We start from the raw sequence: 19,130 nt of genomic DNA on the forward strand, positions 1-19,130 counted from the left end.
TGTGTGTGTATATGTGTGTGTGAGCATGTGTGTGACAGGAGGGCCCTACCTCAATTCTTGCCTTTTTGACAGTAAGTGCGTCCTTTGTGCACTGCTCTCTTCCGAGCCATTCAAAGCACATCCGGAGCACCTCAGATTCGAGCGTGAGTCTCATCTCGCCTTTACTGGAAATGCTTCAAAGAGACCAAATGCCACAAAACAAGCCAAGGCAAATAGCTCCTCAATTACCCAATCTCACTAATTCCAACCATTCTATGAGGATATTTACATCTGATGTGTTCTTTTTTTTTTTTCTTTTTTTTTTTTGGTGTGTCCTTGATTGATATCAGAATGACTGAACTTTTCTAAACAACTAGATGTTTAGAGCCACTCCCCAAGAAGAAGAAAAAAAAATTCAGCCATCAAAATGGAATTTCTGACAGTGAGGCCATCTAAACTTGTTGTGAGACACCAAAGCAAAAAAAATCAAATCAAATAAATACAAACAGAAAAGACCATGGTCACTGCTGAAGTTATGTCTAACTCCAACTGTGTCTACATTTTTTTTTAGCAATACATTAGTGAGAGTCTGAGCTGCTGACATTTCAAATTGGCAGATAAGAAACCAAAAGTGTCAGATGTAAAGCCAAAGGAGGGGGGAAAAAAAGGGGGCAAGGCTTTTGGCTGCTTGCAGTCTGTCCGTTCCTGGACTCTCCTTTATCAACACCTGCCTTTAACACCCCTTCCAATTTTGTGGTGGTGGCTAATTTTTTGTTAGGCTTTTTTTTTGTCCAAAGTGTGTCTGACCTAAAGGCCTCCAACAGGTCTCATTTCGGGGAGGTGTATGGTCAAGGTGCAGGCGTGGTTGGGGGCAGAGGGCTTTACCTTGGTGGGGACAGCGTCCGTGGCATTGTGCGACTCTTAATTCTCTTCCCCCCGTCATGCTCAACATGGCGTCCTGAGGCCCGGGAGCCATTTTAGCTGTAGTTAGCGAAAAGGGAGAATGTGGCTAGAGGAGCAGTAAGAGCAACAAGAGTACATGCACTGTAGTATCAAACATTAAGACATTAGCCACAGCAAGGCGTGTGTGTGTGTGTGTGTGTGTGTGTGTAGAAGTCTGAAGCTCTGGAAAGAGCTACACCACCGCCGCCGCCCTCCCATCTCCACTCCACCAATCACAGGCTTGGAAACATCCACAGCGACAAGTTGAAAGCGCTAGCCAGCAATGCTGGTCAAAATCAGATGGAGATGTTTATTTTATTTTATTCACCATTTCAAAAGCCAGAGCTTTTTAATGGTTCAATGGTTACGTGTGCTTTCCCCGGCACCACAAAGCGTGCGCACCCCACCTTCTAACTGGAATTTGTATTCATGCAGAGAGGAATGTCTATAGCCAAACCTCCAAATCGGTGACCTTCCTTTTAAGTATAAAATTTCAGTCTGAAGACAGATCAAAAAATGTCAGTGTTTCTACACTCTCTTAAGTACTTCATAAGAGCACAGCATGTGAGTCACTATTAGGGGTACATATGAAAATTAGCCTCACTGCATAGTGTATGAGAGCAACATGGCATTAAGCTAGGACTTACTGCTGGAAATCAAGGATTTTTTTTTTAAATTTCTTTTCCTAAGAGATGGCAAAAAAAGTTCATGAGTTCCTGCACTAGTGGTTTTGGTCTGGTGAGAAAGTCAGAACAGACCTCACAGAATCCAAGAAGCTGTCAAATGTGACTTGTGAAACTCATTTGTAGTTGGCCGAGGTGAGTTAGGACCACAACTGACCTTTCCAGACAGCCGTCTCCAAGTTTTCAATTTGACCATGAACATTTAATTTGAACCGTCTAAAAATACGAATTGGGACATCACTCTACATGTTTGAAATTCTGAACAGAAATACATAAGAATTCAAATAAAGCACTTCAGTTGGCATTAATTCTCAAACGCAGTCATCATCATCTTTCACTACTAGTCTTTACATCGTTGTGGAAGAGGAGCAGTCAAGTAACATATCTTAAGCCAAACAGCTCACTACTCCACATGTCTGACCCTCAAAAAAAGAAGGAAGAATAGTGATTGGATGTGTCAATGTAAAAGGGAAAAAATAAATGCTTCAAAGAAATAATGAACGGGATCATTCTGAACTCCTCAAGTTTAAAAAGAAAAAAAAAAAAAGAAAAAGAAAGAAAAAAGGAAAATCACAATGAAAGGGAAAGAAAAACATAACATGTTCTGCTCTATTTTACAGGGTCAGTGAAGAACAAGACAGCTAATATTGACAACCAGAGCACCCACGGTCCATTTCAGAAAAGGAACAGAGGTTTGAGATGGTAGCTGATTGTTCTATGATCCTGCGAGTAGCAGGTTGTACCACCTGTCCTCCTTTTCAAATTTGGCTCCGACGACACGTCCGACTCATTTAAAGTCAGTCAGAGCGAGACAACAGTGTAAGTACCTGTACTTGGGTGACCATGACTATATGAAAACTTGGCGGTTAACCTCCGGAAATGAACACTAGATAAGAGTCTGCGTATATCACCCATTATCATTTTACATCAACGCTCACAATATTGGTCAGAGTTGAGATTGTGAGGCCATTAACATCACAGAGAAGGGTTTTTTTAATTGGGTCTGAGAGATGTGAGTGTGTGTATATATATATATGTATGCATGTATGTATGTATTTAAAAATTGCTTATAAACAGGCTATTATGTTGCTGCCGTTCACCTGAGTCTGAATCCATCCCCAGCCCAGAATTCCACCCATTTAAGAAAAAGAAATCTGATGAGTTACTGTATGTAGCACTGTTGTGTATAAGATCAAAAGCTGAGTATTCACATCCAAACCGCTCCTCATGAACATTCAGATAGATACTTAGATAGATATATGTATGTACACACACCAACCACACACACCATCCACACTGGTCCACTGCATATTCCCCTCTCACAATGTAAATATTCTATGCCTGTGGGGTGATTAGATGAAACGTTTAATATGTAAGATATTGTCATAGCATGTATGGCAATATATGGGAATAAACTAGAATATTCTCTTGGCAGTCGTAACCGCAACGTCCTCTCCCTACCCAAAAAATGAACAACACTCTGGGGGCTTACAAAACAAGTTAAATGCTTTCCATTCATCAAAATGTCCCACTAAATTAGAAATGATTATCTGATCATGTAAAGGGCTATTTCCAAATTCTGGAACATTCCAGCAATCAAGCAGTTAAGGATTCCACAAGGTACACTCTCTCCCTCCCTCTCTCCCTCCTTCCCTCCCTCGTCGGACTTTGAACAAAAAGTGCTTCTCAAGCTAAAGTAAAATCAGGCATCACTGAAAAGAAAAAAAAAACACATATAGGGACGACACTCATGCAACAACTGCTTATTCTGTGAACACAAGTCTTCTCTAATAAACCTGTTTCCTGGGTCTGCCATTTTCTCTTAAGTTCAGAAAGAACAAAAAAAATGTCGATATTGAGAGAATAGTGGTAAAACACTTGTGTCGCTGTAGGAAAAAATAAACAAAAACAAAAGACAAACAAGTCAAAGCATCACCCCAGCGTTTCAAACCATCAGGACCAACAAATGTGAACGTGTCCTAAACACTGCAGTGATAAATCCCTCTACTGAATGTGGATAAAAAAAAAAAAAAAAAAACCCCAACAGCTCTGAATGATACAAAATTTTGATTTAAAACATCCCTTTCCTGAAGACTACTATGCAGGACCATACCAGTCTCTCACAGATTCACTCACACAGCTCTTTCTCTTCTATTCATCCACAACACACACACATAAACTCAGAGTGTCTGTGGTTGCATGGGGCTATCGGTAGGGGGGCTCGGGCGGGTGGAGGTGTGGGTTATCGGAACGGCGGAGGAGGGGCTCTTTGTGTGGTGGAGGCGGCTCATACACGCTTGGTGAGGTGACGGTGCCGGGGGCAGCAGGGTACTGGGCATCCATCGGGCCTGGAGGCGGCATGGGCATTGGAGGCGGAGGCATATAGCTGTACGGGTAGTACGGGTACGGCTGGTACTGCTGATACTGTTGGTAATGTTTGTAGTACTCTGCGTAGCATCTGGCGAGGACAGAGAAAAACAAGTGTAATTTGCAAAAATGAAGAGCTGCCAACTTTGAATGTTTAATCAATTTTATGATAATCAGTCGGTTTAATGATCTTTAAGATGTCTCAAACAAATCCCAGAATAAAACTGTAAATATTAACACGTCTATACTTGGGGGACCACAGAATAGACAACAACAACACTGATACAAGGGTGCAAACATTCTGTGTGAAGAGCAATCAAATGACAATTTTTCCATTGATGGTTTTTTTTAGTGGAAGGTTTAGTGGAGAACCAAACATCTGACTAACCCTTGAAACAGACTGTTTTAAGGCCAGTGTTTGTCAACAAGATCAACCACTTCACTGGATCACCATGAGCACAGAAAAAATTCTCAGAGTCCAGGGCTAAGTCCAAACCTAAGGAACGAGATCACAGTCACCAGCGGGGGACAAGGAGAGTGCATGGACATACCTAGAGATGGGGTCTCCGTCAAAGGCAGAGGGGTCTTCTGGTCCTCCAGGCGGCGTGGGGAGTAAAGCTCTTCTTTTGGGCCGCGCCTGGGTGAAAGGTTTGGGAACCGGGTCTGGCAGTAGGGGAGCAGAGCGTCTCACGGGGCTGCGGTCCCGGTCTGACTTGGTCACCGCCTGCTGCTCGGCCAGCACCTGCTGGCCCTGTTCAAAGAATCGTGCCCTCGCTGCTTCAAAGATGGCCTGTGGGTCGGCGTCAGTGCCATATGCTGCTTCTGCGGGTGGCGGGTTTTCGTATTCGGCCGGCTGACTGCTCGATCCCAACACCTGGTTAGCTACGGAGCCGTAAACCTGGCTGGCTAGCGCGCCGTAGACGGCAGGGCTGACTGGTTTGCCATCCTTGCTGGAGGTAGTCAGGCCTTTGAGGGCTGCGTAGGTGGGATCAAAGCTTGTGGTGTTGTAGAAGGAGTTGTGGACGCTTTGTTGTACCTGCAAGGGTAGGCCAGCGGCAGCAGCGGCAGCAGCTGCAAGCACAGCTGCCTGGCTCTGATGGTGCTCCATTAGGGGTCTGGACACGGGGCATTCGCCTGCAAAGTGGCCTGTCTTTCCACAGCTGGCACAGGGGACAGTCGCCAGCGGTTTGCTAGGCGCTGCCTTGGAGAGCTGAACGGACAGTGCTCTACCTTTAAACATGTATCCGTGAAGTGCTTCAATAGCCAGCATCGCTTCCTCCTTGTTCTCCATGTGAACAAAAGCATAACCTGCTGGGAATTTGGCTGAAAGCAGACAGGAGAGAGACTTAAGAACCACAAGAACCATAAAGACATAGACAGTGCTACACATCAATCTTCATTCGTTAAACCAGCTGGGTTAGTGCAAAGGTCGTTCCTGTGAACTTCCAGGGCCAGGAGTGGGAAACACTGTATCAAGGGACACTTAGGTGAAAAAAGTTTGAGAATTTGTTCTCAACGACAAGCAACGACAAACATTACTAAGGGTAGCAGAGCACAGCTTAATAATGGCAAATAATGATGTGAGCTGCTTACTTTGAACTTTGACACAATCCAGAACTTTCCCATAATTCTGAAAAAGTTCCTGTAGGTCCTCTGTGGTACTGGTGGCACTAAGATTCCCCACGAAAACCTTTGTGGCATTCGGATTCCTAGACCGCGGCTCCTCTACAACCAGGTTGCGACCACGAAACTCTGAGCCATGCAGGTCGTTGATGGCACGTTCGGCAGCTCCGTCGCCCAGCAGGTGAACAAAGGCATAATGCTTCAGCATGCTACAGGCCACCATTTCGCCATAGGGAGCAAACAGGGCTTCCAGGTCACTCTGAGAAGTGTCCAAGGGGAGATTCCCAACAAACAGCTTCACCGGGCTACTCTTCTCCATTGCACTTAAGTACACCTACAGATATGGGACAAGTATCAGCAATTATTTTCTTTGAACATCCTGTAATAATTAGGGGCATATCAACAATACACGACTCAATTCCAAACAATGTATTCAGGGAAAGTCGGTTAATATGAGCAAAGACGGGTAATGCAAAGAAAGTTATATTCATGACACGTACACAGTGAAGTAAAAAGTCATAAAATGTACAAACACAAAATGTAACATGACCGTTTAATGGGAATACTACTTTTAAAAAAAGCCGCGTCCTCCAAAATGTTTATAAAGACATAATTTGCGGTATACGGTCTGCAAGAAAGAAAGTGATGCGCTGTAAATTGTAGAATAAAAGAATTCGAGGCCTACAAAAAGTCTGGCAAGGAACGGAAACGGCCGTCGATACAAATGCAAACAAAACCCGTTGCTTCGTAACTTCAGCCCCCTCCCCCCACGAATGCCAAGTATACTGGGTAGCTTGACCAAGTTAGCAAGACTTAGCTCGCTAGCAAACGAGACACGTTGGTGGTCTTTAGTTACAAAAGCATTTCAACTGCATACCTCCGGCCTATTTAGCGTTATGCATCGCTGATCCGTTTGAAGATGCTAATTTAGCTGATCCTGGTCCAAAACTCTCACTAATGGGTCGTCAGCGCGCAGTAATTTGTTAACGACACATAGTCAAAAACCTTGCTAGTCGGCTAAAAGCTACGTATCTAACGAACTAACACACTGAATTAGCTAGAAAACAACGTCAGCTCCGATAGCAAACATGTTGGCTAGCAACTTAGCTTTGTGACAATACTTAAGGCAATAATGAAAATGACAGAAAATACAGTCAAACTAATTTGCTTGGAACGCCCTAACCGAAACTTTACGTCATAAAATTCAATATTCTTTTGCAATGAAAACTTCAGTCCGGAATAATATTAATATCTTAAGCAAGAGAGAAAAGGGATCGGTTCTTCTTACCTAACGAGGTGCAGAATGTTCATATCCGTTTCCGGTTTTTGACTGACGCGTTTTTCTGGGGGTACGACGGGGGAGGGGCAGACGCAATTCCACATCGTGGTCCTATAATTATTATGAATGGACCCTTTGGGGAACATTGCTTTTCATGGAGTCAGGCTACTACGGTACATTAGACATACTGACAGTATATGACTACAATCTTAACAAAAGAATTGGGCCAGTACAATCAGGTACGTCTGCTCAGGAGTATACACATCTGAGCCATCATCTTACTGTAATTACATTCTTATAAGTGAATTGTGAACCCTAAAAAGGGCAGCAGTGGTAGACGAGTAATGTAACGTAATTAATTAATTAGTACATAGCAACTCCATCAATAAACAACTCAAAATGGGAAATCACATCAAACACCACATAATTACTAAATAAAAAAGTAAAGAAAGGAGAGGCAACAAACTGTGCAGTTCCATGCTGAAAAAATGCTCACAATTTGCAATTACATCAACAATACAACACACAAGAGAAGCTTAAGAAAGGCTTATTTAGACTCTTGACACAGGAGGGAAACAACTGTCATACAGCAAAGAGCTTTTCAGTGGATCCTTGCAATGTGTACCTTGCAATTTTTTTAATAGAAAAAAATCAAATAATATCACAGATCCACCAACCAAAGATGGGAGGAGTGGTGTTGATGGTCCTTTTTTTCTATGAATTAAACGCCTTGTTAGGAAAGAGCAGTAGGTTGTGCTGTCTGACTGTGATTGGTAGGTTGAGGTCTTCTGATGCTATATCAAAAAGTCCAATTAAAGGACACAGCTCAATTGGTATTCTTGTTATATCTGAGAGCACTTCAAATACAGAGGCCCAGAATGATGTCAAAATTGGAGTGGACCAGAATGTGTAAAAGAGTGTCAGAGACTTAAGTCCATGCAACCAATTGTAACCAATTGGTTACATGTGCCACAGGTAGAACTGATCTCAGGGGGGGAAATGTAAGGCTTTGTTTTAGACAAAAGAAGACAATAAACAACGCTGAATTAAATAAGGATGTGCTTTGAACAACTGAGGATGGAGGTATTATTTCCCACTGATCTTCTGTTATTTCTTTGCCCAAATGGTGCTTCTAATTAGCCTTCATTATTGAAACGGAAAAATTTTCCACCTGAAACATAGGTGTGTATACTTTTGATATGATTCCACTCATTTTAAAACATAAAATTATGCAACAAATCAAGACCAAACTGACTCCGCACAAATTGTGCGGGTGTACGATGTAACAGTGGAAAAACGAGGTTGTTTTATTGCTTTTATATTCATGGCCATATCATATTCATAACCATATTCTTATGTGTTTATCATACACATTCGTTCATTAATGTCAAAGCTATGTATTTTCCAATTGCCCTACTAATATTTATGCCTTATGTTGTCTAGAGAGGATAATTTCTGCTCATTTTCACTTTAACGAATAGATTAAAACAAACGCATGCGCATAACAATTCTTCGAGCGAAAAGTTTTTGATTTCTTATCGGTAAGAATGTGAATGTGCAACTGGAAAACACACGCAGGAAGACTGTGGTAACCCTCTGAATCACAGTTTCACGATGACTTATAAAGCAGAGTCACAGACGGCGTTATTTCCAATTTGTTGACGCGGAAATAACACGATACATTACAACAACGAGTGTAACTGGACTCTTTCCCTGTTTGTAACAGCTTTTATGGATTTGCCTACAATTTGGCTACACAGTTTTGCAGGATCGGCTGACCTGATTTGATAAGGTGTTAACAAAGGTGAGTTTTTCCTCGTGAACTCTATGTACTTTGTACCTGTATGCTATAAAATGACTAAGTCAAACTTTAGCACAGAACAAGACAGGACTGAAACCTTGGAAAACAGAATTAGGGTGAGCTATAGGTAAAACACGTGCTTGAACACATTGTTTAAGGAAAGCTTGTTTTCTGGTGATTGTCTTTATTCTCAGTGTTTAGTATAACTCACCAGTTATTCCGCATCCTTAAGTGACATATGCTGGACTGAGCTGCAGAACTAGCGCTTTGATTTTATGCTGTCTCTCCCATCCCTTTATCTTTTAGCTAATTTTGACGAAATCATACAGTGATTAATAGACATACCGTTTAATAGATAGTACAGTGAATTATGTTTTGTTGCGTTTGGGGATGAATTTACATTAATTGCGTACGTAGGTGACATCACGACACTTGACACGTGTATCAGAAGTTTCCCTGCCAAAGTGGCAAAGAGAGATCCATGCGCTCTGCTTCGGCCACAAAATGGAAATGGTTTTGTGCCATCCTGTGAAAAAGGCAGAAATTACAAGGTTGAATAGCTTCCACATGGTGTTTATACTTGATATACTAATTATGAAGGAGAACATGGTGTTACACAGTACCCTTCCGAGGCTTCCTCCTCGGGAGCACAATTTCACGCTTGTTTTTGAGTTAATGTGCATTGTGAGACCTCTTATTTTCAACTCTTTGGGAAGTATAAGGCGGAAAGCTGCAGGAGGGGAAAAAGTGTTTACCACAATGCACACTATCTAATCTGAATCTCTTAAAGATTAAAGAAGAGCAACGGAAGAATTCGAATTTGAATATGCAGAGAAAAGATTGGAATCTTTATGTTCTCAAATCACCATTTCCATAGTACTACCCAATCAGCTCATACTTGCTGATGTAGTGGGTTTTGTTTAGTTATGTAATGCTGAAATTACAAGAACTGGTCTATGTAATATTCATAGGTGACACATACAAGACAAGGATAGGGAGGAGTACACCGATTTTGCTAACATCTCTGTTTGACAAAAGATGTGTACCCAGGATGGACAAATACCACATGATCCAGCTATTCAGAGATGTGTTCAGTTGATTAATCGGTTGATTGAGTTCAGCTTCTATCAGTCCCATTCTTTTTTTACACGCGTTACAGGGTATTTAATGTTTTACTGGAACATTACTTATATGCTCTAAATTACTTATATGGGCTGGCACAAAGTCACACTTGTTCAAAATTAAATAAACCTTGGAAGCTCAAGTAAGTAGATTAATTTGTTCAACCTTTGTGAAAAGAAGAGTGGTTTTTGGAAAATGTGCCGTGTCACAAAGAAAGATTTGCTTAAAATTTAAATTCCCTCTAAGTCTGAAGATGTTTTAATTAAGATTGTTAATAGCTCAGTGATGAATAGAGAACAGATATAGAGCAATCCCTGATTAATCCATCCATATACTTTGGGACATCCTAAAATGTAACTACGTACAACCATGTGAGGTCTCATTCAACCAAACAGTTTGTCCCTTATGCAAAATTATCATTTGGGAAATATTTAACATTTTTTTATAAAATGCCATTACCATCATATTGTGAATTGAATAGATCTATGAAGTGCAGTCTTTGGTCATTTTATCCTCCTCTAATGAGCTAGTACTTGTGTTAGTGTACAAACAATACCAAAGCCTTCACAACACATATTTAAACATTTCCACTTAACCAAGCCAGGACTTGCCAGGCTCCTGTCAGGACGCCGTTAAAGCTGCTGTCTCCCACAGTCTGTAACTCTGCCTTATACCTCCACAAAACCACACCCTCTGGGAGGGATGTGTCCTTTCGTACATCTCGCTGTTTTTCTTAATAACACTACTTAACACAACAGCCACTTCTGTCTCACTGTCTCACTGCTACAGCTCTGGCCTTGTAAAATCATGATCCTCTGTCTGGCTGTTCTTTGTACTTACTACACTGACATGCCATTGTATATAGTACAGTATAGTGTAGTGTGGTGGAGTATAGTATAGTATAGTAATTTGAAGATGCCATATGAGTGTTTTCTAAGTGGCTTAGTAATGCATAAAACTTTACACGTGTCTTTCATCACCTCAGACACTAATTCATAACTCGGCTACAGAAAGTAGGTTAGCATTAATAGCTTTGCCAAAGGCTTAAAAGAAATTCCTTCCCTTTCCCAAAAAACCTCAGCTCCGGGAGTGGGAATGCCAGTGGGCCAGAACACCCACCTTGATATTTGAACCTCAGTTACCATGGCAACCATCCACTCTCACTGAGGAGTATTCTGTACCAACTCATGAAAAAAATCGCCTGTCACCCAATCCTAGTCGTCAGAAAGTCTTTGGTCCAGATAAAACTCCATAAACTCCACAAAGACGCATTTCTCAAAAATGAGTCATTAGATTATAAAGGCAACTCAGAAGTGCTTACTCATTAGAATAGCATGAAACTGTGTTATCTGAGAGGAAAATGTAATGAAGCATGGCAAACTGTTTGTCCTCCCATCCGATGGTAACACATTCTTTCCTATTTTCATGCCAAAATAATCATGAAGTATGAATGCTGTGACTAACAGCTACAGTCAGATTGATTTTTGTTGAATTGGGTAGGTTCTGATGCACATCCTACACTGGCACATCCACTCTCACTTCAGTGGAGACATGACATGTGTCTGTGCCTCACATACTCAATGTATTACTAAATATATTGGTAGCGTAACTGAAATCTTCATGAGTCTCTGTTAAGGGAATAGTTTCCAAATAAGGTGATTAGTCGCCTCCCAGAATCAGAAGAGACTGTGGTGTGACTATGGGCTGACTCCGATTTCTCGTGAGAAATAACTAAAGATAATGCCAGAACAACAGATGTGCAAAGTTTTTTGGGGGATTGTTAAAAACTGTTTTGTTTGTTTTTTTTGGGGGGGGGGGGTATTTTGATATCAGAGCATGACTCTTAAACATCCAAGACTGAATTTAGCTCATATCCATAATGAGTGCCACAAGTGAAACAGCGTCAGTCATGAAAGAGAAGGGACATGAACTTGTGAATGAGTGTTGGAGGTAGAGAATAGTTTACACAGCTCTAGCTTTACTTTGGATATGACACATAGTCTTCACATGATCTCCACAAAGGGTATAGTTAGCAGGGGAGTTTCCCCAAAACCACAGAAAATAAATGGTCATCAGCAAACACAGAGCACATGCTAACATACAAATCACCTGACAGAACAGGAAGAGGTAGTTACCCCATCAATGAGAGGAAAGGGAAGATGTAAAAATAGTTTGAAAAACCAAGCTGGTTGAGCTCCAGGAATTCTAATGTTCATATGCAAAAAGACAAATCCCATCTAAATTGTGACATAGTGGGGAAAGTGCCACAGTGCAGTACTTTACAGCTCACTGCGAAGAGATACAGAAGACCCAAGGTTAAAAGTTCATGGTATAAAAAGACCCGTTAATGGAAATGTTTCTTCCTTTTTACAAAACACAAAAAAAGCAGTGAAACATTTTCGGTACGTGAATCATTCTGTCACAGTGACACTTAGTGTCTTGGATTTTTGGAATGAACTTTATCTAGATATATTTGTTCACAAGAGTATTTAACAATATGGACATCCTGTTCTTGTTTGATTGTGTTCTTTTGTATTTGTGTGTGTCTGTGTGTGTGTGTGTGTGTGTTTGTGTGTGTTTGTGTGTGTGTGTGTTTGTGCATGCACACACATGCACTAGATGAAGGACGACCCTGTGTATGACTACCCCGACCCCCAGTCGCTGGGTGAAAAGCAGCCATGCCCTCAGCGTGCTTCCCTGAAACGTATCAGCGTGCTGGACCGCCTGCTCCTCACACACCCTGTGTGGCTCCAGCTGTCCATCAATTCAGCCACTGCCCTGCACATCCTTCAGAGAGAGCCCCCAGGGGTGAGAGGCATCACCATAAAAATATTATATATCATCATCAAATATATATTTAGGGTATCTGAAGCACTGTCACAATAATTTCCTTCAGCTCTCCCTTTTCTTCGTAAAATGTGAATTGACTTCTTAGGTGAAAGCATTATGATAAAGACTCATTGGTACCTTCTGTACAATAGACATAAAGGACAACGAGACAGTAAAGGGAGCTTTCCTAGTTGTTAAGGTCCTGCAAACATTACTGGAGTGTGGTTAGAACCATTTACACGATTCAGGCAAAGTTAGAAAACTGAGCTTCATTATGTACAGGGTTAACATGCATTTACAGAAGTTAAAACTATGTAAGCAACTAAAAGAAAAGAAAACAAAACAAAACAAAAAACAGATTTGATGTGCTTGTGCAGCTTGAGAGACCCTTTGCAGATGTGAGACTTTGGAGAGATAATTTTTAGTTTATAGTTATAATTTAACTTCTATCTCATTGTCATTTCAGTAGATTTATGAAGTGCAGGTATGTCAAATGTTATTCATCTCAAAAGTGTCACTTCTCATACAAGCGTAGAAACAAAACCAACACCTTAACAACGCATATCTAAAGATTTCCATCTAACCAAGCCAGAACTTGCTAGGCTCCTGTTGGGACTTAGTTAAAGCAGCTCTCTCGCACCCTCTGTAATTCCTCCCTAGACCTCCATAAACCACACCCTCCAGGAGACGTTTTTCATCCACACAGCCTTAAGCTTTTCTACATAACACCACTTACCCATAACTGTGTCTATCTCACTGCCTCAGCTGGGTCCTCACAGAATTCAACCCCCTTTATCTGACATTAAAATCACCTCATGCTACCAAAACCCAGTGAATGGAAAGCCTACTTACCAAACTAGATTTTACTGCTCTGCAGGACTTGTGCACCATGGTAAGAGCTAAATGCGCTGATACGCTCGTGTTTTTGATGTGTCACTTGACAGACGTTCCTGGTACGGAAGTCCAACACACTCCTGAAGAAGGTGCTCTGTGTGCGGTTGGCAGATGACAGCATCCCCTCCTTTGTTAAACAGTTTGTCATCCTCGAGGAAGACTCCAGTTAGTAAGAAAGAAAAGCACCAAGACACAAAAAAGGGGAAAGAGGGCTTCATTTTCCTCTAACAAAACACCTAATGTTTCAATACAGCAAATTGTTTATGTTTGTGTATTTTCTGATGACAAACTAGATAATATAAAGAAGTGTGTTACATGCAACATGACCAATATTAAATAATATACTCCCCCTGCTGTTTCACGCTTAAATTTAATTTTGCATACTGCCCAGGAAATAAATACGGAGAGTAATTGTAAAGGTCACATATTTTGGCTCATTCGTTACTTTGCCAGATTATTCAGGTAATAACTGGAAATCTGACTGTCATTGTCTTCCTTTAATGTCTTTCTCTCATCCACAGCCTTCTCTCTAGAGAATTCTGCCATAAGCTTCCCAGACCTTTGCAGACTCATTGCCTTCTACTGCGTTAGCAGGTACAAATTTGCTTTAATTTACCACAACTCCCTACACTAGCTCTGTATCCATCAATTAACCTGGTATTTCTGAACACCTAAACCTTCTGAATTAGGAGAACCTTTTGTAGTTATTGTGAGCCTCTATGGTTCTCACCTTGTTGTCCATCCACTGTGTGTGATCATTGTGTGTGTGGTATATGAAACTGTGTGTGATCTTTGTTTCAGAGATGTCTTACCGTTCACTCTGGAGTTACCTGAGGCCATAGCCAAGGCCTCGTCCCACAAGCAGCTGGAGTCTATCTCACATATGGGTGTAGGTGAGTACAAGTCAGATGGGTTGTTGTTGGGTTCCAGAAAATCTCAGCACCTGAAAGGTTTCTGCTGGAACTCCTAGATACATTTGGCCTTTGCTTATTGGTTCAATCAACAGATCATTCCCTTAGGTATTACAAAGTGATGAGAACTGTCTCTGGGTCTCCTAGATAAAAAGCAATAGCCCACAATAAAAGGCATAGGAGCTCTCAACTGTCAAAACTGCCCAAAATTTAGAGGTAATATGCACCTGCTGTAGTATTATAAATGTGTTACAGACTTTATCATTAGAATCAGTACCAGTGGAAAACAATGGGATACTTTGCTATCAGGGAACTTCTGGAAACTTCCTAATAGCCTATAGTGCTTTGGGCCTATCTTTATCTGTGCTCAGCATTATATTTATGTGGAAACCCATGAAGTAATGCCACACAGGGGCACTGTTATGTAAATACTTGCAGGGGCATGAGGAAAAGGTCTGTGATTCACTGATATTGATTTACATGTGTACTCTATCCAGAGTTCTGGAGTTCTCAGTTAAACTTTCGTGGCCCACGTAATGGACCATCAGTGTCTGACGCATCCTTGCCCCGAAGCCCAGCCCCACCAGACATCCACGCTCCCCAGGAGAACCCAACTCTGTTCCAGGAGTTCTGCCCGCTCCAGACACGGAGCCCACTTGAGCTGGATTTGGGGGCGGGGAAGGGAGCTCTGTGTTTTATCAATCCACTGTTCCTGCACGAACATCCTGGCCGCAGTACCATTCAGAGATCCAACCGCCTTAAACAGAGCTTCAAGGTGCGTGTCTCCACGGAAACGTCTGGCCCATTGTCCCCCCCAGTCATTCCGCCTCCCCCACCACCGCTGCTGGCCAAAGCCAAAAACAGAAAGAAGGCAGCGCAGGGAACAGTCACCAGTGGGGTGGATGCCAAAGAGGAGGTAGAGGAAAAAGCAGCACCAGCTCAGGAGGAGGACTCAGACTACATGCACCCTAGCTTGGTTCTCCCCAAGAAGCTTACTCCTATGACCAGTCCTGCTCTCTCTCCCACTGTTGAGGAGGATGACTACCAGATGCCCAAAGCTCTCTTGCAGGTATCAAAATAAAGGGGATAAGGATAATTTATTGTATGAAGTGCAGAGTTGAATGTCCTTTAGAGATGTTATGGCTTGATAAAAAAATATGCTATGACTGGGTTCTGACACATGATTAAAACTCCTGCATTTAATTTAATTTGATTTATATTATCTCATAACCAGCTGGATTTTTTCATGGACGGTCTTTGTGCATTCAGGCTCGAGAGAAAACCCAAAGGGAGAAAAGAGAGAAAGAAGAGGAAGACCAGGATGAAGAGGTTGGTCTGGTATTGGAGCAGAGTCGAGCTCCATCCCTGAGTGAGCTGGACAGTAGCAGTTCCTTTAGCAGCCTGGAGGAGGCGGAAGAGAGCCCAGAGAGCGTAGCGATCACAGAAATCATCAACAATCCCTGCACAGAAAACCCAGCAAAGCCTCGGCAGTCCCTGTCCGCCCTACGCAAGATGAGCGCCGCCTTCATGTCGTTCTTTGTACCAGAAAAACGTGTAGCTCTGCTGTTGGAACACTTGTCGCGCGATCGTCAGACAGCGTTCGGCTCACTGGTACAGGACTTCCTGACGACACAGAGGGAAAAGCTCAAGTCCCCATGTTTGACATCAGCCTCTGAGCTTCTGCAAGGTCTGCGACTCTTTCTCACGCAGGCCAAGGCCTTCCTGCTGGAGTGCGGGGAACTCCAGCCTCCTATTGAGACCCTGCTGCCAGAGGACGAGCAAGGTACGCGAACGCAGAGTCCTTGCAAAGTCAAATCAAACTATCTACAGAGTGTAATTCTGTAGATTCAACTTTGATGCGAAGTGTTTTTATAGGAACTCAAGCCCTCTTGTTATGAATAACAAGAAAGTAACCAAAAAACTTGTTATTATGAGTACAAAACCTAGCCATTCTCGAAGAAATCAGTCAGCTTAATTTGTCATGTTTTACTGTCAACACTGGTTCAAATCTTCAGAAAAAATTGTCAGTTTTGCTCTGGTGTTTAACCTCCTTGGACATGTTCACATATATATATGTTTGCAGATCAGGCCCTGGAGAAAGCAATGTTCCGTTGCGTTCTAAAGCCCCTTAAGAGTCAAATTGATGCAGCGCTACACAGCCTACATGAACAAGACGGCTCTACCCAGAGGATGATGGAGAGCTTGAAGAGGGCCAGGGAGGGCTCTCCCATGGAGCTGTTTGGGGTGCATGTGGGGGTGCCCGACGCTCACGGCATTGAGAAGGTGAAACAGAAGTTGTCGCTCATGTGCCAAGCCTACTCGCCCATCAACAAAGTGCTGCTGCTTCTGCAGGTCTGCAAACTCATCTACAAAGCCATGAGAAATAACACAGGTATGCAAGACATATCTAGTATCAAAGGCTGAGTTTGTCTCACTTGCATGCTGTGAGAGTCATACGGCACTCTTCCAGTCAGTTGGGCCTTTTTAGGGGTTCAAGTCCAGCTCTCGGCAATGTCTACCTATTGGTTATCCATAATAACTTGTCACTGTGTTATTCGCAGGGGGGGGGTTGATATGTGTTCATAGAGATGTACACGTGAAGTGTTATAACATTCTGTTGGTTTCAGTTGAAACGGGACAGGAATTTGGTGCAGATGAGTTCTTGCCAGCTCTCTCCTATGTGCTAGTGCAGTGTGACATGCCAGAGCTGTGTCTGGAGGTGGAGTACATGATGGAGCTTTTGGAAACCCAGTGGCTCACAGGAGAGGGTATGGAAATATCAGACAGACGTTGCTGTTATTTTCCCAATTAAGACCTTTGAACTCGGTGTTGTGCCCCATTCCACCTCCATCTTCCACTGTGGAAAACTGTGACTAAAGTTGCATTGTAAAAAGCTACTTCTTCAGTAAAAATATTCAGAGTTACATATACACCCACAAGCAAAACACAATTTATGTACATCACAGACGTATTTCAAAATTAAAGGGAGTGAGGGTGTGAGGGCCAGGATAACAGAATGTCATGTAGTTAGTAGATACGTTTTCTGAACCTTGAGGAATTAACTTAACTACTGGATAAAAAAAGAGCCAAGTGGAAAAAATCCAGATGAAGGAAATAGTGGCACTTTACATGTGTTGGCACTGTTCTGTGTGTGTTGAGGAGTGCCAGCCAGATATGAAGAAAACAAAGAGCTATTAACCCATTGACTGTTGGTGCATTGTACTTGTTCACACGAAGCAATCAGGCACAGCCCCACCTTAGGGCACAGGCATAATTCAGTACAAAGAATAATGCATAATATCGTAGTGTTATGCTCAGATTAATATAGTCTTTACAATTTGAAAGCAATAAATAATTGTTTACAAATTTTGGTCCCCAAAGGCATTGTAATGAAGCATTAACTCTTGACAGGAGCCAAATTGAAGAATATTTATGAAGTTGTTGCTGTAATACCACTCATTAGATGACACTTAAACATGACTGTTTCATTTTCAGGGGGTTATTATCTGACTAGTGTGTATGCCAGCCTGAGTTTGATTCAAAGTCAGCCAGAGGCCATGTCGCCGAGTGGAATTACACGACAGGTCAGAGACTCCCTGAGGGAGTGGAGCAGTCGTCGCAGAAACAAAGACCACAGCCAGAAAAAACTTCAAGAGGTCAGTCTTTTGTCATCAATCTCTAGCTTGATGAACCATGACATATGTTGACTTACTGCACAATAGGAGTTCAAACCAAATTAGTTTGTAATGTCCAGTATGGGCCAGAGAATTAGCTGCCATACAATGGGATGAAAAGACCAGAGGAAGAGGGCTGTAATGTTATGGAAAAAGTGACTGAGCCTAATCTGGCTGCCAAAGGAATGCTCGGTTTCTCTAAGCATGAGCTTTGGCTGCTGGACCAGTAGATCCCTCCTTTGGAATCTTAATAATCCTCTCGTTCAGAAATTACGGTCCAAGCTTTTTGGTTTTATTATCAGCCAAACTTACAGACACTGGTTGTGATTTATTGTTAATAATTTACATCCGATGTTATAAATTGGCATGACAAATTACTTCATTACTTACTGGCGATGTTAGTTGTTTCACGGAAACGTAAAAGCATTTTTTTTGTAATGAGATCATAATTGTGGCTCTGTGGGTATGTGCTACAGAGGTTCGTGAAGGTCCTGTTCCAGGATGGAGAGCTCAGTGTAGTGAAGACTCTGCAATGGAGGGACGGAGTCACTGCTGCGGACCTGACCCAGTTGTGCGCTGAGAAGATTGGGGTGACTGAGTCAGAGGAGTACGCTCTCTACAGGAGGAGTGAGGGAGACGTCCTGCCCCTGGCCCCTGACACACAAATCCAAGACCTCCAGAACCTCCAGGGAGGCGGTGGGCCTTCCCTTATCTATAAACGCTGCCCTAAGGACAGTAAGACGCCCAAGCTGAAGAGAGGAAATGCTGTGGACATCACTGAGCTGTCCTGAACTGTCAGTCTCTCTACCTGTCTGTCCTTCTGCTGTGGAGGACACAGTGTGTATACGTCTAAGACACTGGGGACTTGTTCGAGTCATTTGCAGTATCTTCCTTGCTTAGTGAACTGTACCTCATGACCGTGTACTTTAAAAATGAACCAAGATGAGCAGTCTTGGTTAAGTGAATGGAACCATCCACAAGTAGTGCCAGTAATTTTTTTCCACACATTTTAGGTCTGAGGTTTGT

At 42.3% G+C, this 19,130-nt stretch overlaps 2 protein-coding genes across 3 annotated transcripts; one reads left to right on the plus strand and one right to left on the minus strand.

Moving 5' to 3' along the window:
* Positions 1-759: 759 nt before the first annotated feature.
* Positions 760-6,904, minus strand: rbm14a (RNA binding motif protein 14a). Of its 2 annotated transcripts, XM_030781897.1 has the most exons (5): positions 6,883-6,904; positions 5,565-5,928; positions 4,523-5,294; positions 3,898-4,062; positions 760-960 (listed from the first exon to the last, which is right to left on the minus strand). In XM_030781897.1, the coding sequence occupies exons 2-5, from the start codon at positions 5,911-5,913 to the stop codon at positions 957-959; spliced, it is 1,290 nt and encodes a 429-aa protein (XP_030637757.1). In that variant the 5' UTR covers positions 5,914-5,928; positions 6,883-6,904; the 3' UTR covers positions 760-956. The 2 variants fall into 2 exon arrangements, with proteins under 2 accessions (XP_030637757.1, XP_030637756.1); XM_030781896.1 differs by lacking the exon at positions 760-960 and having other exon boundaries at positions 1,538-4,062.
* A 1,688-nt stretch (positions 6,905-8,592) lies between these two features.
* Positions 8,593-19,008, plus strand: rin1a (Ras and Rab interactor 1a). The gene is made up of 11 exons (XM_030782224.1): positions 8,593-8,677; positions 12,416-12,604; positions 13,570-13,684; positions 14,041-14,113; positions 14,321-14,412; positions 14,928-15,499; positions 15,700-16,213; positions 16,514-16,822; positions 17,058-17,198; positions 17,926-18,086; positions 18,581-19,008. The coding sequence occupies exons 2-11, from the start codon at positions 12,416-12,418 to the stop codon at positions 18,893-18,895; spliced, it is 2,481 nt and encodes an 826-aa protein (XP_030638084.1). The 5' UTR covers positions 8,593-8,677; the 3' UTR covers positions 18,896-19,008.
* The last annotated feature ends 122 nt before the right edge of the window (positions 19,009-19,130 follow it).

Source organism: Chanos chanos, chromosome 8, assembly GCF_902362185.1.
Source record: "Chanos chanos chromosome 8, fChaCha1.1, whole genome shotgun sequence".
In the NCBI taxonomy this organism is placed as follows: domain Eukaryota; kingdom Metazoa; phylum Chordata; class Actinopteri; order Gonorynchiformes; family Chanidae; genus Chanos; species Chanos chanos.

Coding starts and splice junctions, on each gene's coding strand:
- rbm14a (XM_030781896.1), bottom strand. CDS start 5,913: ATGGAGAAGAGTAGCCCGGTGAAGCTGTTTGTTGGGAATCTCCCCTTG. Junction 5,295..5,564: donor GGATTGTGTCAAAGTTCAAA/GTAAGCAGCTCA, acceptor GTCTGCTTTCAG/CCAAATTCCCAGCAGGTTAT. Junction 4,063..4,522: donor GACGGAGACCCCATCTCTAG/GTATGTCCATGC, acceptor TGTCCTCGCCAG/ATGCTACGCAGAGTACTACA.
- rin1a (XM_030782224.1), top strand. CDS start 12,416: ATGAAGGACGACCCTGTGTATGACTACCCCGACCCCCAGTCGCTGGGT. Junction 13,685..14,040: donor CATCCTCGAGGAAGACTCCA/GTTAGTAAGAAA, acceptor TCTCATCCACAG/CCTTCTCTCTAGAGAATTCT. Junction 15,500..15,699: donor TGCCCAAAGCTCTCTTGCAG/GTATCAAAATAA, acceptor TTGTGCATTCAG/GCTCGAGAGAAAACCCAAAG.